General features: G+C 46.2%; 1 protein-coding gene across 1 annotated transcript in view; it reads left to right on the forward strand.

Annotated features, from left to right (window-relative positions):
• pglyrp5 (peptidoglycan recognition protein 5) overlaps nt 1-13,160 on the forward strand; it is a 46,397-nt gene extending 33,237 nt beyond the window's left edge. Inside the window, exons 3-5 of the mRNA XM_070863062.1 lie at nt 5,892-6,093; nt 11,017-11,135; nt 12,622-13,160. Of these exons, the coding sequence (XP_070719163.1) occupies nt 5,892-6,093; nt 11,017-11,135; nt 12,622-12,791 (491 nt within the window). The 3' untranslated portion in view covers nt 12,792-13,160. The remainder of the gene's footprint in view (nt 1-5,891; nt 6,094-11,016; nt 11,136-12,621) is intronic.
• The last annotated feature ends 8,866 nt before the right edge of the window (nt 13,161-22,026 follow it).

Below are 22,026 nucleotides of genomic sequence, written 5' to 3' on the forward strand. Positions count from 1 at the left end.
TGTCTGTAGCTCGGATTCCAGCTCCTCAACTCGGAGCCGAAGTTCGTGGAGCCGCAGACACTTACCGCAGACGTAGTCGCCCTGGACCAAAACATCCAGACGCTCCCACATATTAGAAACATAGAAACAAAGAATGGTGGTGCAGGAGTAGGCCATTCGGCCATTCGAGCCTGCACCACCATTCAATAAGATCATGGCTGCAACACATCTCCTGTTTTCCTATTATTTTATTTAATTAATTAGTTTATGTTAATCAAAGTATTGACCTTATATAGTTTATTAAATGAGTTAAATAAATAAATGTCAGTTTTTAGTAGATAGTTATATGCTATATGTTAATTTAAAAGAAAAACTTAGCCCACAGTCACTACCAATCACTTACCTGTCACACAGCAGAGTTCTCCCCACCCGGAGCCATGCGATCTCCTGGGAGAGGCAAGAAAACAGATAAAAACCCAGGCAATAAAATTGGAGAAAAAATCTGGGAAAATTCCTCTCTGACCCAATCAGGCGATGGAAACTAATCCAGGAGATCACACTGGCCTGCTGTGGTCTGCTGTGGCTTTTATCCCCACTCTCAGGCCTCGGTCTGCTCCCGCTCAGGTGCGCCGCCGCTCTGGGGAAGAAGTTAGGAAAAACAAGGCAAAGCAACATCTCCCGCCCTCACTTCATCGAACTTTCCCACTCACCAAACTCTATGTTTTCTCACTCTGTGCTACTGCACTGCGTCTAATCCTCACATAATCCTCATCAGTCTACCTGTCGCACATGCATCAGTCCATATATTAGTAGGAGTGAGCACTACACAGTTCTTGTGGAGACAAAGTCCCATCTTCACAATGAGGACAATCTCCATCGTGTTATGTGATACTATCACCATGCTAAATGGGATAGATTCAGAACAGATCTAAAACCGGGCATCCATGAGGCACTGTGGGCCATCAGCAGCAGCAGAATTATATTCTACCACAATCTGTAACCTCATGGCCTGACATATCCCTCTCTCTGCCATTACCATCAAGCCAGTGGACCAACCCTGGTTCAAAGAGGAGTGTAGAAGGAAATGGCTGAGTGCACTGTGTTATGTATGTGAACATTGTAACTGTGTAAGACTTCCCACCAGAGGGCGCAACTGTTGGAGGCCCAAGGGTCACCTGCACACCTCGTGCAAGGGAGTATAAAAGGTTGTCTGCCATGCTGCGTAGGCACTCTGGAGTTGTATTAAAGAGATTAAGGTCACATCAGTTTTAGCTCACAGTACTCAGTCTTGTGGAGTTCTTCCATACTTAACAATTGGCAATGAGTAACAGATTACGAACTTTCATGCGGCCATGACTGCTGTTGGTACTTTAGAGAGATTTGTAGAGGGTGATGATTGGGAAGCTTTCGTTGAGCGTCTTGACCAGTACTTCGTGGTCAACGAGCTGGATGGGGACGATCAAGCGCAGGGCGAATCTCCTCACCATGTGTGGGTCCTCAATATACGGCCTCATCAAGAATCTGCTAGCACCGGAGAAACCAGCGGAGAAGACATATACAGAGTTGTGTATATTGGTTCGGGAACACTTCAAGCCGAAGGAGAGCATCTTAATGGCCAGGTATCGCTTCTACACGCACCACCACTCCGAGGGCCAGGACGTGGTGAGTTATGTCGACGACCTGAGAAGCCTTGCGAGAACTTGCGAGTTTGCTGGATTTTTGGGGGAAATGCTGCGGGACTTTTTTGTGCTTGGCAATTGCTACGAGGTTATTCTTCGCAAGCTGCTGTCCGACGCATCCCTAAACCTGAGCAAGGCTATCACCATAGCCCAGGCATTCATATCCATGAACGATTATACCAGATAGATATCTTCCCCAGCATCGAAGCTCACCGGCAAGTACTGTGCATAAAATAACGTCGCTAGCAGGCAGAACTGCATATGGCAGGATCTACATGTCTGCAGCTGCAAGACCTAGGATGACTCCGAGTCTGCCATCGGAATGCAAATCCATTAGCACCATGTTGGTGCTGCGGGAGTAATCATCAAGCCCATCAATGCCGATTCAAGCACTATGTGTGCAAAGGCTGCGAAACAGTGGGGCACCTCCAGCGAATGTGCACGAGTGCTGCGACTCACCACGTGGCAGAGTCGGCAGAGGATGATCGATCCAGCGCAGATCACAGAACAAACAAAAGAGGCAACTCAACCCGAGGAAGAAGTGTATGGGGTACACACCTTCACTACCAAGAGCCCTCCTATTATGCTGAAAGTCAAATTGAATGATATTCCGGAATCAATGGAGTTGGACACGGGGGCGAGTCAGTCAATTATGAGCCAGTTGGCTTTTGATAAACTGTGGGGCAACAAGGTACAAAGGCCCAAACTGAGCCCGATTCAGACAAAGCTGTGCACCTATACCAAAGAGCTCATACCAGTCATTGGCAGTGCGGCAGTTAAGGTATCGTACGATGGAGCTGTACATGATTTATTACTGTGGATTGTACCAGGCGATGGCCCAACACTATTCGGCAGAAGCTGGCTGGGAAAGATTCTATGGAACTGTGACGACATCAATGCACTATCTTTAGTGGTGACGCCTCGTGCGCCCAAGTGCTGAGCAAGTTTCCGTTGCTATTTGAACCAGGCATCGGCAACTTCACAGGCGCCAAGGTGCAGATCCATCTAGTCCCTGATGCAAGGCCTGTTCATCACAAAGCTCGAGCGGTTCCATATATGATGAGAGTGAAAGTCGAGATCGAACTGGACATACTTCAACGAGAGGGAATTATATCGCCAGTCGAGTTCAACGGCCCCAAGTTTCCACACGCGGCGAAAAAGGCGCACCTCAGAGCTGGGCGCCTGTTTTTCGCGCCGAAAACGGCGCCGGAAAAAAAGTGCGGTATTCTCGAGCTCCTTGGAGCTCGATGTCTGCTTGGCGCGGCGCACAGGGGGCGGAGCCTACCACTCACGTCGATTTTGTAAGTAGGAGGGGGTGGGTACAATTGAAATGAGGCTTCTTGGTGCCGGCAACCCTGCGCGTGCGCGTTGGAGCATTCGCGCACGCGCAGTCTGAAGTAAACATTGGCACTTGGCCATTTTTAAAAGTATTGCAGAAAAAGTGAAGATTTGTTTCTTGGACCCCTGCAAAGGCTTGTATTTTAATTTTCTTGATATTTCTGTGTGTGAGGGAGTGCTTTTAGCAGCACTGCTGAATAAATCACCTGCTGAAATCAGTGAGTTCAGCTTTTCACTGCGAAACTTGCAGAACCAGTGCCTGCAAATTAAGGACTGTGTGTTTGGAGAAATAAAAGTGCCAATTCAACTTTGCAATGGATCAATTTCCACCAAGAACAAAGAATTTCTTGCATGAGGAAGCAAACCATTACATAATATGTGGTGCACCCATTCTGCAAATTTAAATATAAAGATGTCGATGTGGCTGCCTCTCCCTGTCCAAATGGCCTCAGTCAGTCCCCTTCACAGCTCAAAGGCTGCTGCTGTTCCCGACCAGCCACTGACGCCGCTGCAATCCCATGGCCGAATAGCCTCAAGTCCGTCCGGGTGCTGCATCTTCGCGGGGAATGAAGGCCTGCCTCAAGCACCGCAGCTCAGCTCGAAGGCTGCTTGCTGCCGCTGCCGTTGAGACGAGACACTGACGCCACACCCCTGCCTGTCTCCAATATGAAAGGCCTGCCTGAAGCACTTTCACACAGGTAGGAACATGGTTTATTTAATCTTTTCTTTGCTTTTTATTCAGGTTGGATTTATTTGTATAATATTTCTATAAGTATAACTAAGGATTGATTGTAGAATTTAATGACTTCCCTTCCCCCCCTCCCTCCCCCCCCCACCTCGTTCCCAACGCCTAATTTGTAACCTGCGCCTGATTTTTAAAAGTGTAGACAATGTTTTTTCAAGCGTACAAAAATCTTCACTTACTCCATTCTAAGTTCGTTTGGAGTACGTTTTCACCGTGGAAACTTTGAAATCAGGCGTCAGTGGCCGGACACGCCCCCTTTTGAAAAAAAAATTCTGTTCAAAAGTGAAACTGTTCTACCTGACTAGAACTGCAGAAAACTAAATGTGGAGAATTCCGATTTCTAAGATACTCCGTTCTACACCAGTTGCTCCTAAAAATCAGGAGCAAATCATGTGGAAACTTGGGGCCAATGAGTGGGCCAGTCTGATTGTTCCGGTGTTGAAAAGCGATGGCATAGTCAGAATCTGTGGAGACCACAAGGTAACAATCAACAGAGTCTCGTTACAGGACCAGTACCCGCTACCCAGGAGAAGAGGGGGGAGAGGGGGAGAAGAGGGGGAAAGGGAGAGAGGAGGGAAGGAGAGAGGAGGGAGGGAGGGAAGGAGAGAAGAAGGAGGGAGGGAAGGAGAGAGGAGGGAGGGAGGGAAGGAGAGAGGAGGGAGGGAGGGAAGGAGAGAGGAGGGAGAGAGGGAAGGAGAGAGGAGGGTGGGAGGGAAGGAGAGAGGAGGGTGGGAGGGAAGGAGAGAGGAGGGTGGGAGGGAAGGAGAGCGGAGGGAGGGAGGGAAGGAGAGAGAAGGGAAGGGAGAGAAGGAGGCTGAACAGCCGGGCCCAAGATGTCGGGCTGGATTTACAGGTAGGTGGCGTCGGGTCTCGGGGGGGTCGCGGAGGTCCGGAGGGTGGGGGGGGTAGAGTCGCGGAGATCCGGGGGGGGAGGGGGGGAGCCGCGGAGGTCCGGGGGAGCGGAGGTCGGGTCGCAGGGGGGGGGCGAAATAGAGGTCGGGTTGCGGAGGTCCGGGGGGGGGAGAGATCGGGGGTCCGGTTGGGTGGGAGGAGCCTTATTCATGCAGCCCCAATGAGGAAATTCGGCCAGGTCTAGGGGCTGCGTGCTTCGGGCCCCTCCACAGTTTTGGGCGCCTGGAGCTACTGCACATGCGCGCCCACTGTAGCGCGCATGTGCAGAGGTCCCGGCACTGTTTTCAGCGCAGGGACCTGGCTCCGCCCCCTACAGCTCGTGCTGCGCCGCGCCCAGCTCCAGAGGGCCTGCAGGGAGCCGGAGAATAGGTAAGTTTTTTTTAGGCGCACTTTCTGGCGCGAAAAACTGGCGTCCAGGTCCGAAACTTGGGCCTTATAATCTGAGACAAAACTAATTGTCACTTGACAGCCAGCATGTGTTACAGGCATATCATGTTTGACTGACTTGGTTGAGTTTTCTGATGACGTAACGGAGAGGGTTGATGAAGGTAGTGTGATCAATGTTATGTATATGGACTTTCAAAACATGTATGACATAATAGACTTTATAGCAAAATTGAAGTCCATGGGATTAATGGGGCAGCGGCATTGTGGATACAAGATTTTCTAAGGGACAGAAAGTAGAGAGTAGTGGTGAGCAGTCGTTTTTCAGACTGGAGGGAATACAGTGGTGTTTCCGACGGTTGGTAGTAGGACACTGCTCTTTTTGATATGTATTAATTATCTGTACTTGGGTATCCAAGACATAATTTCAAAGTCTGAAGATGACATGAAATTTAACACAGATTTAGCGCCCCTGTTTAAAGTGATGCATTTTGGTAGGAAGAATGAGGAGAGGCAATATAAATTAAATGGTACAATTTTAAAAGGGGTGCAGGAATAGAGAGACCTGGGGATGTAGGTACAAAAATCTAAGAAGGTGGCAAAAATTATGATTTGGAATGCACTGCCTAAAAGGGTGGTGGAAGCAGATTTAATAATAACTTTCAAAAGGGAATTGGATAAATATCAAAGGGGAAAATTTTGCAAGGCTATGGAGAAAGGGCAAGGGGAGTGGGACTAATTGGATAGCTCTTCCAAAGAGCCAGCACAGGCACAATGGACCAAATAGCCGCCTTCTTCTGTACTGTATCATTCTATGATTGTAATATTCATCTATCCCTCCACATTTGTTATAGGCTGCCCACTGATTATAAGCCGTTCTGAATGGTCAACACGTGCTTCTCTTTGCACCCATGAACTGCGTATGTCTCTACAGTATGCCGTGATTCACCATAGCGATGGCAATCGCTGCTTCAGTATGTCGGTGTGTAAGGAGCAACTCCGGAACATCCAATATTACCATATGGTCACACGTAACTGGTGCGATATTGGTTACAAGTAGGTATCTGCAAGGAAATCCCCAACTTTCCTTCATTTGTTGCTCCAGAAAATATCAGTACTTCACTTAGTGTCTTCCTACTGCCGTGATGTTGATGAGCTTTCTCGGATAGATTTGAAGCAATGGCCTCCATGAACATCTGAGCCTCGATTTTGCCAGTACAGAAAAATCGAGCAGTGCTTACCTTGTGGCACAGGAGCACCTATGCTGCTGGTGGGGAGGGCTGGCTTCACCAAATTTGTTGAGGCAAGCTCAATTAGTATATGCTTCCTGCTCATGGAAAACGTATGCAGGAAGTCAGGTCTTGTGATTGACTGGGAAGTGCAAAATCGGGCAAGGCAACATGTCTTAAATGGTTGCTGCTTGCCATTAAAGGGAAGTAGTTTTTTTGTAAATAAACCTGACTCTATAAGGAGTTTCATTGAGGGTTTCAGTAGCAGATGGGCTAAGGTTGAGGAGTGTGATGCCACAAAGCTAGGCGGACTTTGTGTTGGAGAGGATATGGAGTCAAAAGCTGAACATAGTCAGGGGGCTACTGTGCTTTCAGACAGCGGACTTATTGGGTCAGCTTGGAGCACAGTGGCAGTGTGCAAGGCAGCAGCAAGATTGCAGGGATTTGACTGTCCAGGAGGGCTTGGGTTTTACAAGTCAAGTGTGACAGGAGGCGATTCATCTGAAAGTTTGGGGTTAGGCAAAGAGAAAGATCACATCTCACTGCACGTTCTCTATTTAAAATGGCACTTTGTTCGGGAAACATGTTCTATTTTTTGCTGATTTTCCTTGATGTTCTTTCTTAGCTTTTCTAATTTCTTTTTTAAGGTTTTTTATATATTCTTTATATTGATCCTGTCTTTCATTTTCATTATCTTCCCTGTAAGCATTAAATGCAGTTTTCAGTTTTGAGCCTTAGTCGCCCATGGAACCCCAGACTTTGATATAGTTCCTTTTTCCTGTTTAAATATTCCCCATTGCTGATCTACAGTTCTAGTTGCTAATATTTCTTTCTATTTAATCTGGGTAAGGTCCTTCTTTATCTCACTATAATCTGCTTTTTTCCCCAGGCAAGTACCCTTGTCCTTGATTTTTCTTCATTCCTATTTGTGGTGTATGTAGCACACAAATCACTGACTCCACACGGTCTGGTGTAAGTCTAACTGCTGTGACCTTCGTCCTTTATTGTTCAGCTCCAGAGTGCTTCCCAGGTGTGGTGGTCACCCTTGTATAGTCCTTGTTGCAGGCACTACCAGGGTTTCCCACCGCAGCGCCCTCTGTGGTGTGGCATAGTACTTACATTACATTTAAGGTATTGGGACGATACACACATCATTACATAACATCACCTTCCCCCCCCACCTGGACGTAGGACAACGATACACACATCATTACATAACATCACACTTGTCCAACGGAAGACAGGTGGGCATAGACAGTGCGTTAGTATGGTACATATTATCTGGTACATTAACTGGTTATTGACTGGTAGCGGAACCTTGATTTCCTTGTTAACCGTTATCATTAATTGTACTTCATCCATTATTTTACACAAATACAATGGCCATTCAGCATAAAAAAGGTAATTCTTATTATAAATTCACTATCTCACATTAACATTGCTCATTTTAGACTCGCTCTGCCAAACAGAAGTCCTTTGTGGGGACCATCTCTTTGTAAGGCCCTTTTAAGACTCCCAGGTGCATTTCCTCTTTAAGGCGCCATCTTTGATGCAGGAGGATTCCACGAGGCTTCTCCTTGGGCGCCGCCATCTTTGATGCTCTGCAGCTCCGACACGATGCCACCGCCATCTTCTTCTCCACCGCTCCGAATGCCCTCCGCCGTCGCAGCCTCTGCTCCCCTCCGCTGCCATCTGACTTGCCGCCTCTCCTGCGGCCGTCATGGCCTCTCCAGTGGCCGCACTTGCCGCGTCCCCCGCGGCCTCCGTAGCGGCCTCCCCTGCGGCTGCCATGGCCGCCGACCGACGCTACCAGCTCCTCTGCGGGGCCCGCCCAACGGCCTCTTCCTCTGCGGGGCCCTTCCAAACCGCCGGCCCCTGGATCCCTCAGCACCCCTCCCGCGGCGCCCCGTCGGCTGACTCCCCCACCCCCACTAGGCCCCTCTGTGCAGGGCTGCTTGCCTGTGGGGACTGGGGCTGCAGGATCTCAGTGTGAGGTCCGGGCCTGGGGCTTGCCTGTGGGGACTGGGGCTGCAGGATCTCAGTGTGAGGTCCGGGCCTGGGACTTGCCTGTGGGGATTAAGCCTGCAGCTCCAGCTCGGTCTGCGCTGCTCTCTGGGGACCCGGGGCACGGCAGCACCCCGGGGAGCAGCAGCCTGTGGAGTGATGAAGTCTTCCCAGCTCCCACGGACCGTCCCCATCCACCTCCGGCCGAGGAGTGTCGGCCCATCGCCTGCAACGACCCACAAAGGTAAAGCGTGCGTCTCGTCCCGGTGGGATACCTGCACCATCGCTCTGCCGAGAACAGGTATTAGTTCCCTGGTGTAGGTACGCAGCTTCACCGTGACCGGGACCAGCTTGGGTCGTGCAGCTGGGTTAATCCACAGTTTATCAAAAGTTCTCCGACTCATCAACGATGGACCCGAGCCCGTGTCCACTTCCATACTCACTGGGACTCCGTTGATTTTTATTTCACTTATCACTGGGGGCGAATCGTCAGTACACGTGTACAGTCCAAACACCTCATCTTCTTCTACCTGCTCCTCGCTGAACAGTGGATCATCCCCCATCTCCTCAGCCACATGGTGAGTCCGATTTCTTTTACACATAAGCTGAAGGTGGCCTTTAACGTGGCAGGTATTGCACGTGTACTCGCAAACCTGCACCGGTGAGCCCCATGGCTTCCTCCACAGCGCCAGCATGGTGCTGCTTGATTGGCCCCCCTCGGCGGACTCTGAGCTCCAGGATCGCGAGGTCCGTGCTCTCTGCCCTGGGCAGAGCCACGTTCTGCAGTTTTGTCCGTGGTGGGCGCTATCCTGTGGACAGTGCCTGCCGGGTTCGAGACTGTGTGGATCATTTGCTTGGTGCTGCAAGTCGAGGTCATATATGCCCGGCTGATGGTGATGGCCTTTGTCAGAGTGACTGTGGGTTCTGTGGCCAGCAGCTTGTGAAGGAGGCCCTCGTGGCCAATCCCCATAACGAAATCGTCCCGCAAAGCCTCGTCAAGGTGTGCCCCAAAATCACACGGCGCCGCGAGTCTCCTGAGGTCTGCAGCATATTTGGTGACATCCTGGCCCTCAGGTCTGCAGTGATGGTAAAATTTGTATCTGGCCGTGAGGATGCTCTCCTTCGGTTTCAACTGGTCACGAATGAGTTCAGTCAGCTCCTCGTATGACTTGTCCCTGGCGCTCCCAAGTGCCAGCAAATCCTTGACGAGACAGTAAACCTCATCTCCACAACTGGAGAGCAATATCGCTTTACGCTTCTCTCTCATTGCGTCCGTGTCCTCCGTCAGGTCATTTGCTGTGAAGTAGTACTCGAGCCTTTCCGTAAAGGCCTCCCAATCATTGCCCACGATAAAATCCTTTAGCGAGCCCAGAGTAGCCATGGTTGCGTGGAGTTCGTCCGCTTCCTCGTTGCCAATGTGGTGTATGTAGCACACAAATCACTGACTCCACACGGTCTGGTGTAAGTCTAACTGCTGTGACCTTCGTCCTTTATTGTTCAGCTCCAGAGTGCTTCCCAGGTGTGGTGGTCACCCTTATATAGTCCTTGTTGCAGGCACTACCAGGGTTTCCCACCGCAGCGCCCTCTGTGGTGTGGCATAGTACTTACATTACATTTAAGGTACTGGGACGATACACACATCATTACATAACACTATTCTTCTGTTCTTACACTGAACTTAAATATATTGTTGTCACTGTTTCCTAAATGTTTCCTTACTTTTGGATTACATATTTATTCTGTTACATTATTCAGAACTAAATCACGTAGTGCTTCCTTCCATGTCAGAACACCAATGAGAAAACAGTCCTGAATATTCTTTAAAAACACTGCCCTTTTCACTACAAAATCTGGAATTATAACTCCATTGTTAATACACCTCTAATTTGTCTGTAAATGACATCCTGAATTTCCCCTCCACTGTTCGATGGTTTACAATATACTGTGAATAATGGGATTGATCCCTCAGTTTAATCCAAGAGATTCAGTTTGGATCTTACTCTGTTTTTAAATTCTTACACTTAAGGACTATGATATTGGGGGCTATTTTTAACTTCACTGCCTGGACAGTAACCTGATGGAACAGATTGCCCGCCTGTTGCAGAACTCAACCAATTTCCATCCTATTGAGAGCACAGATTGATAATGATACAGTAAAAGCAGAATTTGTGTCAAACCTATAAACAATGAATTGTTTCATTCAGGTGATATTAATAGGAAACACAAAATGTAAGAAATAACTTGTATTTATGTACTGCCTTTCGCAGCAAATGAATTACTTTTGAAGTTACTGTTGCTACATAGGCAGAGGCAGCAGTCATTTTGTGTACAGCAAGGTCTCAGAAACAGCTACTGAGATAAATAACTACTTATTCGGTTTGGTGGTATTGGTTGAGAGATAAATGTTGGTTAAGACACCATGAGAAGACTCCTGCTCTTCTTTGAATAATGCCATTTTCATTTCACTGCACATTCTCCTTATTTTCCGTCAATGTCTTTAGTTACATGCATTCTTTCACTGCTGTGAAGCACAAGGAGTTTAAAGTTATTCTTAGTTTATTCACAGAATCACATGTCTAAAGAAATGTTCCATTGATTTCTCTAATTCTACCAACGTTTTCTAATTCTTCTAATTACATTTTCTCTCATTTATAAAGTTCATCATTAGATATGTAGATAATTGTTTTTCAAAGGCAAGATGTACTTTAAAAGAACTTATGTATCCCTTTTCATGTCATTACTTCAGTTTCCTCATTGGAGAAGATGGAAAAATCTATGAAGGTCGTGGATGGACTAAAATGGGAGCCCATACCCGTGGATACAACCATATTAGTCTGGGGATAAGTATCATGGGAAACTTTACGAGTGAGTAAATATGTTTGACTATTTTGCCAAACAATGTGTGTTATATTTGTGAGAACACTGAATATACTAAACCTTGATAAACTCTGATGAAATAAAACATTATTTCTGAGTAATGTCAAAATATCAACAATTTGTTCTGAATGTCCTCATACATCAAAGACCTGGTTCATATTATCATCTAAAGGGTATTTAAAATAAAAGCAAAGAATGCTAGTAGAGCACAGTAGGGCAATTAGCATGTGAAAGAGAAATATAGGTTAAAATTCATTTGAACACGCCATAAAAATGGTTAAACATTGCTTCAGTAATGTTTCAAGGTCTGCCAGTTATATCATGATAAAGCATTGCTATTTTATAGGGCAATAATGTCCAATCTTTTTGTGTAGAGGGCCAGATTCACATCTCAAAGCCAGTGAGTGCTGTGTATAATCACAAAATGTGAGAGACCCATCATCTTATATGCAAAATGAACCCCCCATACAAAAGAATGTGTGACACCCCATACACAAAACATTCAAGCTTTGTCCTCCTTTCCAACTAGCCTCCATGTCCCCTATAGTTTGAAAACCTGGGAGCTTCCGTTCATTATCTTCCTTCATTTTCCTTGACCTCTCTGCTGTCTTTGACATGGTCAACCACATCATTCTCCTCCAATGCCTCTCCTCTGGTGTCCATTTCAGTGGGATTGCCTTTGCTTTGTTCAGCCTTCACTTGTACATTGACAACACACAGTTTTAACTCTCCACCACCTCTCAAGAACCCTCCGCTGCTTCTGTATTGTCAGATTACTGGTCCAACATCCAGTCTTGCATAAGCCGTAGTTTCCTTCAGTTAAACACGGGGAAGACTGAAGCCATTGTTTTGACCCCCGCCACAAACTCTGTACCCTTGCTACCTATTCCATCCTCCTGCCCAGTCACTGTCTCAGGCTGAGCCAGACTGTTTGCAACCTCAGAGTCCTATTCGACCCCATGCTAAATTTCCGACCTCACAAAAACCGTCAATTTCCACCTCCGGAACATTTCCTGCCTCCGCCCATCTGCTGTTGAAACCCTTATCTGGGGCTTTGTCACCTCCAGACTTAACTACTCCAATGCTCTCCTGGTCAGTCTTCCATCCTCCACCTTCCGCAAACCTCAGTTTATCCAAAATTCTCTTACCCGACACGATCCTGAGATACCAAACGATGGTGCGTGTGCCACACCTGCTCATTGATTAGTGCCAGGCCTAAAGCGGCCGAACCACTGGTCCTTAAAGTCATCTCTGTTGACTGTTTAGAAAACGATAAGTAAGATTTTATTTCAGAGATTCTGATTGTCCGTTCCATTGCAATCAGTAAGGACCAGTCAGCACCGTCGTGTCGCACAGCAGCTTTAAGTAATTTTTATTTATTTCAATCTTGACATAATTTGCTTTGTGATTTTATTCAATTTAGGCAGTCTTTTCTTTGAGTTGGGTTCTATACTAAAGTATTGATTGGTTGCAGGTGTTGTACCGAACAGGAAAGCTCAGACTGCTGCCCAGAGTTTGATTCAATGTGCTGCTTCCAGAGGCTATCTGTCACCCACCTACATATTGATGGGCCACAAGCAGCTGGGATCAACTAACTGTCCTGGAAATGCACTCTACAATGTCATAAAGACATGGCCTAGATGATTCTAATGCCATTCATGCTTTGATTGCTGTTTCTTTAAATCTGCCTGGCTTTTCTGTTTTGACCGTTGCGCTATTTCATGCATTTACTTACCTAGTATAAAGTAGCCTGGAAAAATATACGATGTATGTGTATTCGTATAACAGATTCTGCTCATATTAAATATCAATGTTATTGCCAAGCAGCCTTGTAAATGTACACAGTAATCTTTGGTTTAATTTGACCTCAGGATCTGGCCAATACTGATAACCTACTGATAATCCTATGAAGATGGTGTTACTCTGATTTATGTAAGCTCTTCGTCTATGCAGATAGTGCATGGACCTACATTAAATAAAGCCCTTGGCATCGCATTCACCAAATGATCACAATAAATGTAATTGAAAATATAAATTCAAAATGAGTGTGAGGTCGGTATGTTTTGCTGTCAATGTGTCGTGTGTGACTGGAAGGCCACCTCCTGGGCTATAATGGAAATACACCACCATTGATTTTAAATGGAAGCCGACAATTTTAAATTTCTGGTAAAGGCATACACATTCAAACCTTTCAGCCTGTGTGAGCACAATATGAATCGATTTAATTGTGAATAATGACAACAATGTCTACATATACTTCAAACCACTCCTACATGTGCCGGGTTTTATTTGAAACTGTGCCTTATACTTTGGCTAATGTAAAGAGCCTCTCTCAGCCTTTGTGAGTCAAACAAACAGTATGTTATAGCCTATATAAGTATAAGAGTGTAAGTAAGGATTTAAAAAAATATATAAATGGTTTCTATACTGGAGAAAAACCACAGGCAGCAGCTGCTGTAGCAGAGGGGAGGTTATGGTCTATCACAGCTTCCCAGTGCAGGACTAGGGCCTCCAGATCTCAAATACATCTTTTATTTCTTTAATTTCTTTCATTATTGCTGCCTTTTGTCTTACATCATTACCACTTCTGTCATTTAATCATCCCCTGTCCTCCATCTAATCACAGATCATTCTTTGTTTTTCTCCCGATCCCCTTTCCCTTGGCTCTATTCTTTCTTATAAGTTGTTCTTCCATAACATCCTGATTCTGAAAGGTCATCGACCTGATACATTAACCCTACCTTGCTCTCTGCATAGATCCTCCCTGACCCGAATCTTTCTAGTATTTTCTGTTTTTATCCCAGAGCCTTGTCTTCCTGCTTTTCGGTGTCCATGGCGATAGATAAGTCAACAACAACATGTATTTATAGAGCGCCTTTAACATAGTAAAACGTCCCAAGGCGCTTCACAGGAGCGTTATAAAACAAAATTTGATTCCGAGCCATATAAAATATTAGGGAAGATGACCAAAAGCTTGGTCAAAGATGTAGGTTTTAAGGAGCATCTTAAAGGAGGAAAGAGAGGTAAAAGAGGTGGAGAGAAGGGGGCCTTGGCAGCTAACGGCCACTGATGGTGGAGGGATTGAAATTGGGGATGGTCAAGAGGCCAGAATTAGAGGAGCGCAGATATCACCGGGAGCCAATGTAGGCCAGAGAGCACAGGGGTGATGGGTGAACAGGACTTGGTGTGAGTTAGGACATGGGCAGCAGAGTTTTGGATGACCTCAAGTTTACAGAGGGTTGAACATGGGAGGCCAGCCAGGAGTGTGTTAGAATAGTCAAAGTGATGTTCTGGAGGTAGAAATAGACGGTCATCGCGATGGCGTGGAAATGTGGTCGGCACCTCACCCCAGGGTCAACCATAATACCAAGGTTGCAAGAAATATGGTTCAGCCTCCGACAGTTACCAGGGAGAGGGATGGAGTCGGTGGCTAGGGAACGGTGTTCGTGACGAATGACATTATACCTGATACGAATTGACAGAATTAGTAACACTCCTTTTCATTACTTGAAACTCATAAACAAATTAAGTGAAATAGAAAAGGTTAACCCAGAACGCTGTAGGTGTTACAATTCAGGTGTGCTCAGATACTTTCCTTCGTGTGTAATACATTACTAGACAAACCTGTGTTCTCTATGAACCAAAATGTGGAGCATTCAGCATCGATTCATCAGAATGATGTCAGGGATGGGAAACTAGAATTATGAGGAGTAACTTGAGATACTGGAATTTTTCCATGGGAGCAGAGAAGGCTAAGTAGAGATTTAATAGTGTTTTTTTTAAAAACTATGAAGCATTTTGACAGAGCAAATAGGGAAAGACCGTTTCCTCTGGTTAGGGAGTTTGCCATGAGGGGACATTGATTTAAAATTAACATTAAGCGAGTGAAGGGAAAGGCAAGGAAAAATGTCTTCATGCAACTGTATAAGGTATTGGTAAGGCCGCACCTGGAGTACTGCGTGCAGTTTTGGTCACCTTACTTAAGGAAGGATATATTAGCTTTGGAAGGGGTACAGAGACGATTCACTCGGCTGATTCGAGAAATGAGGGGGTTAACTTATGATGAAGATTGAGTAGACTGGGTCTTTACTCCTTGGAGTTCAGAAGGATGAGGGGTGATCTTATAGAAACATTTAAAATCATGAAAGGGATCGACAAGATAGAGGCAGAGAGGTTGTTTCCACTGGTCGGGGAGACTAGAACTAGGGGGCACAGCCTCAAAATACGGAGGAGCCAATTTAAAACCGAGTTGAGAAAGAATTTCTTCTCTCAGAGGGTTGTGAATCTGTGGAATTCTCTGCCCAAGGAAGCAGTTGAGGCTAGCTCATTGAATGTTTTCAAGTCAAAGATAGATAGATTTTTAACCAATAAAGGAATTAAGGGTTATGGGGAGCGGGCGGTAAGTGGAGCTGAGTCCACGGCCAGATCAGCCATGATCTTATTGAATGGCGGAGCAGGCTCGAGGGGCTAGATGGCCTACTCCTGTTCCTAATTCTTATGTTCTTATGTTATGCAGAGGATTGTTGGAGCATGGAATGCTTTGCCATAGGGAATGCTCGAGTCCCTGGCCAAAGACCACCCTAAGTGGAGGAAGTACATCCGGGAGGGCGCTGAGCTCCTCGAGTTTCGTCGCCGAGAGCATGTAGAAAACAAGCGCAGGCAGCGGAAGGAGCATGCGGCAAACCAGTCCCACTCATCCTTTCCTTCACCGACTGTCTGTCCCACCTGTGACAGACACTGTAATTCCCGTATTGAACTGTTCAGTCATCTAAGAACTCACTTTTAGGTGGAAGCAAGTCTTCCTTGATTTTGAGGGACTGCCCATGATGATGATGCTTGAAGCAGAGACCATTGAATTTGTTCAGGGTAAATTGGATAAATATTCAAAGCAGCAAAAGTTATAAGGAAAGAGTGAGGCAATTTGGGTTGCTGTAGCAAAGTGCCGGCTCTGACATGATGGGCTGAATGACATCCTGTGCTGTATGGTTCTAAATAATTTTGGATAATATGTTGCAGAATAAACAGTCTTAGGATGAGATAAAAACTGGGAATAATAGATTACCACTGTACACTCACCGTCTCTCTGTGAGGCAGACAAACAACACTCTGACAGACTGCATATCACAGGCTACAACTACAAATTATGTTATTAAATAAAGTTAAACAGATGCAAGTCAAACACAGAACATTTCACTTGATTACAATATTTTGCTTAATATTCAGTTCTGGTTTCAAAAAAATAAACAAGTTAAAGCTCTGGTAGATTTCAGAACTCTTAATTTGGACCAGGTGTCATGATTTAACATAAGACTGGAAGCTCACTGAGTGCTCTAGTAGCCTTGACATGTTAACCTTCCACCAAAGTGAAAATAAACTAAATAATCATTGTTACTGGCTGCAATAAAACCTCTTCTCTTTCAAGTCCATACTAAAACAAAGGAAGATCAAACAAGTATCCTTCACAATTAAACAAAGTTGTCAATCACAAAAGAAAGAACTTCCATTTATATAGTGCCTTTCACATCCTCACGACATCCCAAAACACTTCTGTAATGTATGTACATAAAGTCTGCCCACCACCAGAGGGCACTAGTGTCGGAGGTCCTAGGGTCATAGGTATACTCGTGCTGGGCTCGGTATATAACCTGAACTTCACCTTTGTATCTTCACTTCTGGAAGCCATTAAAGACTGACCAGGTTACACCTGGTCACTGGCTCACAGGACGGAGTTTATTGTATCATTTCATACACCACAACTGGCGATGAGGCAAATACGAACCCACGCAAAAGTATGGTGAGCACAGCACGATCGAGTACTGTTGGAATTCTCGAGAGATTCAATGAGGGAGAGGATTGGGGAGATTTCACGGATCGTCTTGACCAGTATTTCGTGGCAAACAACCTAAACAAAGACAAGGATGCAGAGAAGCGCAGGACAGTTCTTCTCACCATCTCTGGCCACACGATCTATGCACTCATCAAGAATCTGCTCTCACCCACTCTTCCTACAGAAAAGGATTACAATGAATTGTGTGCTCCAGTTCGGGAACACCGTAAACCCACAGAAGGAATCCTTATATCCAGATATTGCTTCTATACGCACGTTCGTCCAGAAGGCCAGGGCGTAGCGGCATTTGTTGTCGACCTGAGACATCTTGTAGGGCCTTGCAAATTTGGACCTGCATTGGAATACATGCTGTGTGACTTTTTTGTGATAGGGGTCAACCACGAGGCGATCTTAAGTAAACTGCTGGCTGCGGAGATGCCAGACCTCAGAAAGGTCATTACCATTGCCCAGGCTTGCATGTCCACGCAGAAAAGCACGAAGCAGATATCGCGACAAAACAGGAACTCCACGGCAAGTACTGTGTACAAAATTGTATCGACGGCTGGCAGAGCTGCACATGGCAGGGCCGGGAGCCGCTCAAAGTTTGCCATCGAGGGCCTACTCGACTGTGGATGCGAGAACAGGAGCCGCTCAAAGCCCGCCATCGGACACAAATCTGAGCTCAACGTGTTGGCGTTGCGGGGGCAATCACCGACTCCATCAGTGCCGCTTCAGGCAGTATGTATGCAGAGGGTGCGCGAAGATGGGGCATCTTTAGCGGACGTGTCCGCAGCGAAGCAAGTGAGCTGCGACACGCCACGTGGATAATGATCAATTCAGCATGGATCTGGCGATGCAGCCAGAGGCATTTGAGAGCTCCGAGGAGGAAGTGTGTTCCTAACAAAGAGCCAACCGATAATGATTGTTAGATCTCTTAATTTTCAATGAAATGCGAACTCCAGTTGTAGTTTTAATGTAACTTTATTCTGGCAGCTGCAACAAGCTCTTGGCTTTAAGCCAGGCCTTTGTCCTTCTGAGACCACATGGCCAAAATGGCTGTACTTATACCCGGCTCAATTTACAGAAAAGGACGCGCCTTCTTTGACCTTATTGGCTCAATTGATAGTCTGTTAACCTTTAATTGGCTCGCTACCAAAGGTCCTAAAGTGTCAAGTTGATTGATGACTTAATGCAACATGCTGAGTTGCACGTAGCAGCTTTGACTTAGGGTCTGTGAATTCTCACATCCTGTCTGAATGCAGCCTGTTTGAATTCTCTATCAATGATGGAGACAAAGTTAAACGGCGTGCCAGTATCCATGGAATTAGACATGGGTGCGAGTCAATCGATAAGGAGCCAGAGGACTTTTGAAAAGCTGTGGGAGACCAAGGTAGGGACCCAAGCTGAGTCCGATAAATGCGAAGTTGCGTACCTACACCAAAGAGCTTATACCAGTGATCTGTAGTGCAGCAGTAAAAGTGTCATACGAGGGAGCAGTTCATGATCTACCATTATGGATTATCCCGGGCAACGGCCCATTGTTATTCGGCAGGAGTTGGCTCGAGAAAATAAAATGGAAATGGTACAATATCAAAGCTTTGTCATCAGCAGATGATGATTTGTGTGCTCAAGTGCTGAGCAAATTTCCCTCACTTTTTGAACCAGGAATTGGGAGCTTCAAGGGAGCCAAGGTGCAGATTCACCTCGGCTCAGATGCAAGGCCCAGCCATCACAAAGCCAGGATGGTCCCGCACATGATGAGAAAAAAGGTCGAGCTCGAATTGGACAGGCTACAATGCGAGGGGGTCATCTCACCGGTCGAATTTAATTGACCCCTCCACCAATGGAAATAGACCCTTGCTATCCACTATATCCAGGCCCCTCAATTTTGTATACCTCAATAAGGTCTCCTCTCAACCTCCTCTGTTCCAATGAGAACAAACCCAGCCTATCCAATCTGTCCTCATAGCTAATATTCTCCATTCCAGGCAGCATCCTAGTAAATCTCCTCTGTACCCTCTCCAGTGTAATCACGTCCTTCCTATAATATGGTGGCCAAAACTGCACGCAGTACTCCAGCAGTGGCCTAACCAGAGTGTTATACAATTTAAGTATAACCTCCCTGCTCTTGTATTCTATGCCTCGGCCAATAAAGGCAAGCATTCCGTTTGCCTTCTTAACCACCTTATTCACCTGGCCTGCTACTTTCAGTGATCTGTGGACAAGCACTCCAAGGTCCCTTTGTTCATTTACACTATTAAGTGGCCTACTGCTTAATGTGTATACCCTTTCCTTATTAGCCCTCCCCAAAGTGCATTACCTCACATTTCTCCGAATTAAATTCCATTTGCCACAAAACTACTCACTTAACCAGTAGATTGATATCCTCCTGCAGCCCATGACTTTCCTCTTCATTGTCAACCACACAGCCAATTTTAGTGTCCTCTGCAAGCTTCTTAATCATACTCCCTACATTCAAATCTAAATCATTGATGTATACCACAAAAAGCAAGGGACGCAGTACTGAGCCTGCGGAACCCCACGGGAAACATCCTTCCAGTCACAGAAACATCCATCGACCATTACCCTTTTCTTCCTACCTCCAAGCCAATTTTGGATCCAACTAGCCATTTTGCCCTGGATCCCATGGGCTTTAACCTTCGTGACCAGTCTACCATGTGGGACCTTATCAAAAGCTTTGCTTTACATATACATAGTTTATATGTATAGTTCACATACACTACATCGTATGCACTACCCTCATCGACCCTCTTGGTTACCTCCTCAAAAAATTCAATCAGGTTAGCACCACATCTTTTGATTAAGTACTTTATAGCCTTTTGGACACAAACATTGAGGTCAACTATTTCAGACCATAACCTCTGCCTCTTTTTTTTTTGATATGGCAGCTTGATTCTGCCATTCCCATTAACACCTCTTCTAGACTCATCTTTTGTTTCTTTGCGTGTCCCATTATCATCTCCTTATACTTTGTACTATCTTGTCTTTTGTCATTTAACCTCTCCTACCTTCCACCCTATCACAGATCTTCCCTTTTGTTCTTTCCTCCCCTCCCCCTTTCCCTGCACTTGCTTAAAATCTGTTACATCTCTAACTTTTTCCAGTTCTGACAAAAGGTCATTGACCTGAAACGTTAAGGGGTTGAAATTCTGTTGCGCCCCGTTTAGGGGCAGTAACATCTGGGAGGCGGGTCATTTTGCGCCAGGCGCATAAGTCCCACCTCACTTGAAAAATTCACGTTACCACCCCCAAAAGGAAGTGGAGTGCAAAATAATGTGCTCCACTTCCTTTCTGGGGCAAGTGAGGCGGAGGGGTCAGGAGCGCAACGCTACGCACTGGGCTGCATAGTGCTGCCGCGTAGAAGGGGTTCTTCCCTTCATTAAAAACAATAACAGGGCTCTGCGCACAGTGATGATATCATCATTGCTGGAGCAGTGGAACGGGGTGCTACGGGTTACCACCGCCACTAAACTCCTGCCAAACTTAGCGGGAGTCGTTAGTGGCGATGCGCTCGCGTGAAAAGTCGTTTGCGGCGCGCGGGAGGCACAAATGACCCGAATTTCTAGGCCTCTCTCTCTCTGCACAGATGTTGCTTGACCTGAGTATTTCCAGCATTTTCTGTTTTTGTCTTTTTTATTGCCTGCTTTATGACCACTGTGTTAAGGATGGCTTATCAAATGCAATTAGCTGCCGTAGTTAAGGCTGGTAATGTTTAGAGTACCTTCCTAAAGAACGATGAGCAGTTCAAACCCTGAATAGGGCTGCTTAGTCAGGCAGGATGTGAAAGCTTCATGAATCCAGCACTGAGCGACCAGGATCCCAGAACACAAGACTCCGTGTCATCAAACCTATTGCTCAGTCAAATGTCCATCTCCACATTGCTTTATCTTCTCATCTCCTCCTTCAAGGGATAAACCTGCATAGATGAGGTGGCAAAGGTCTCACTGACCAACCTCTCTGGGTTTTCTTTTCTAAAGCTCAGGGATTTTCTTTTCAATTAAAAACAATATTTAGCAATAGACTTAAAGCCAAAGAAAAAAAAACTTAAGTACCATTAGACTTAGATTTCTGTAAGTAAAGCAACAAGGGTGATCTCGGAGGGAGAATGAATCAAGAAGGAATCACTTTCCAAAGATATCATCATCATAGGCAGTCCCTCGGAGTCAAGGATGACTTGCTTCCACTCTAAAAGTGAGTTCTCAAGTGACTGAGGAGTCCAATGCGCGACCTACAGTCTCTGTCACAGGTGGGGCAGACGATGGTTGAAGGAAAGGGTGGGTGGGAAGCCTGGGTTGACGCATGCTCCTTCCGCTGTTTATGCTTGGTTTCTGCTTGTTCTCGGCGATGGGACTCAGTGCCTTCACAGATGCTCTTCCTCCATTTCGGACGCGTGTGGGCCAGCGATTCCCAGTAGTCGGTGGGGATGTTACACATTATCAAAGAGGCTTTGAGGGTGTCCTTGAAGCGTTTCCTCTGCCCATCTGGGGTTCGTTTGCTATGTCGAAGCTCCGCGTAGAACGCTTGCTTTGGGCATCTCTTGCCGAACATGCGGACAATGTGGCCCGCCCAACGGAGCTGATCGAGCATGGTCAATGCTTTGATGCTGGGGATGTTGGCCTGAGCGAGAACACAAACGTTGGTGTGTCTATCCTCCCAGTGGATTTGCAGGATCTTGCTGAGGCAGTGCTGGTGGTACTTCTCCAGTGTTTTGAGGTGTCTGCTGTAAATAGTCCACATTTTTGAGCCATATAGGAGGGTGAGTATCACTACTGCCCTGTAGACCGTAAAGCTTGGTGCCAGATTTGAGGTCCTGATCTTCAAACACTCTCTTCCTCAGGTGACACTGGCACACTGAAGGCGGTGTTGGACCTTGTCGTCAATGTCTGCTCTTGCTGACAGTAGGCTCCCAAGGTATGGAAAATGGTCCACGTTGTCATCGTAGATTTTGATAATTGGGGTGGGCAGTGCTGTGTAGCGGGGTTAGGTTGGCAAAGGATCTTTGTCATACGGATGTTTTTAGTGCAAGGCCCA

This window comes from Pristiophorus japonicus, chromosome 2 (genome assembly GCF_044704955.1).
Source record: "Pristiophorus japonicus isolate sPriJap1 chromosome 2, sPriJap1.hap1, whole genome shotgun sequence".
Taxonomy (NCBI): domain Eukaryota; kingdom Metazoa; phylum Chordata; class Chondrichthyes; family Pristiophoridae; genus Pristiophorus; species Pristiophorus japonicus.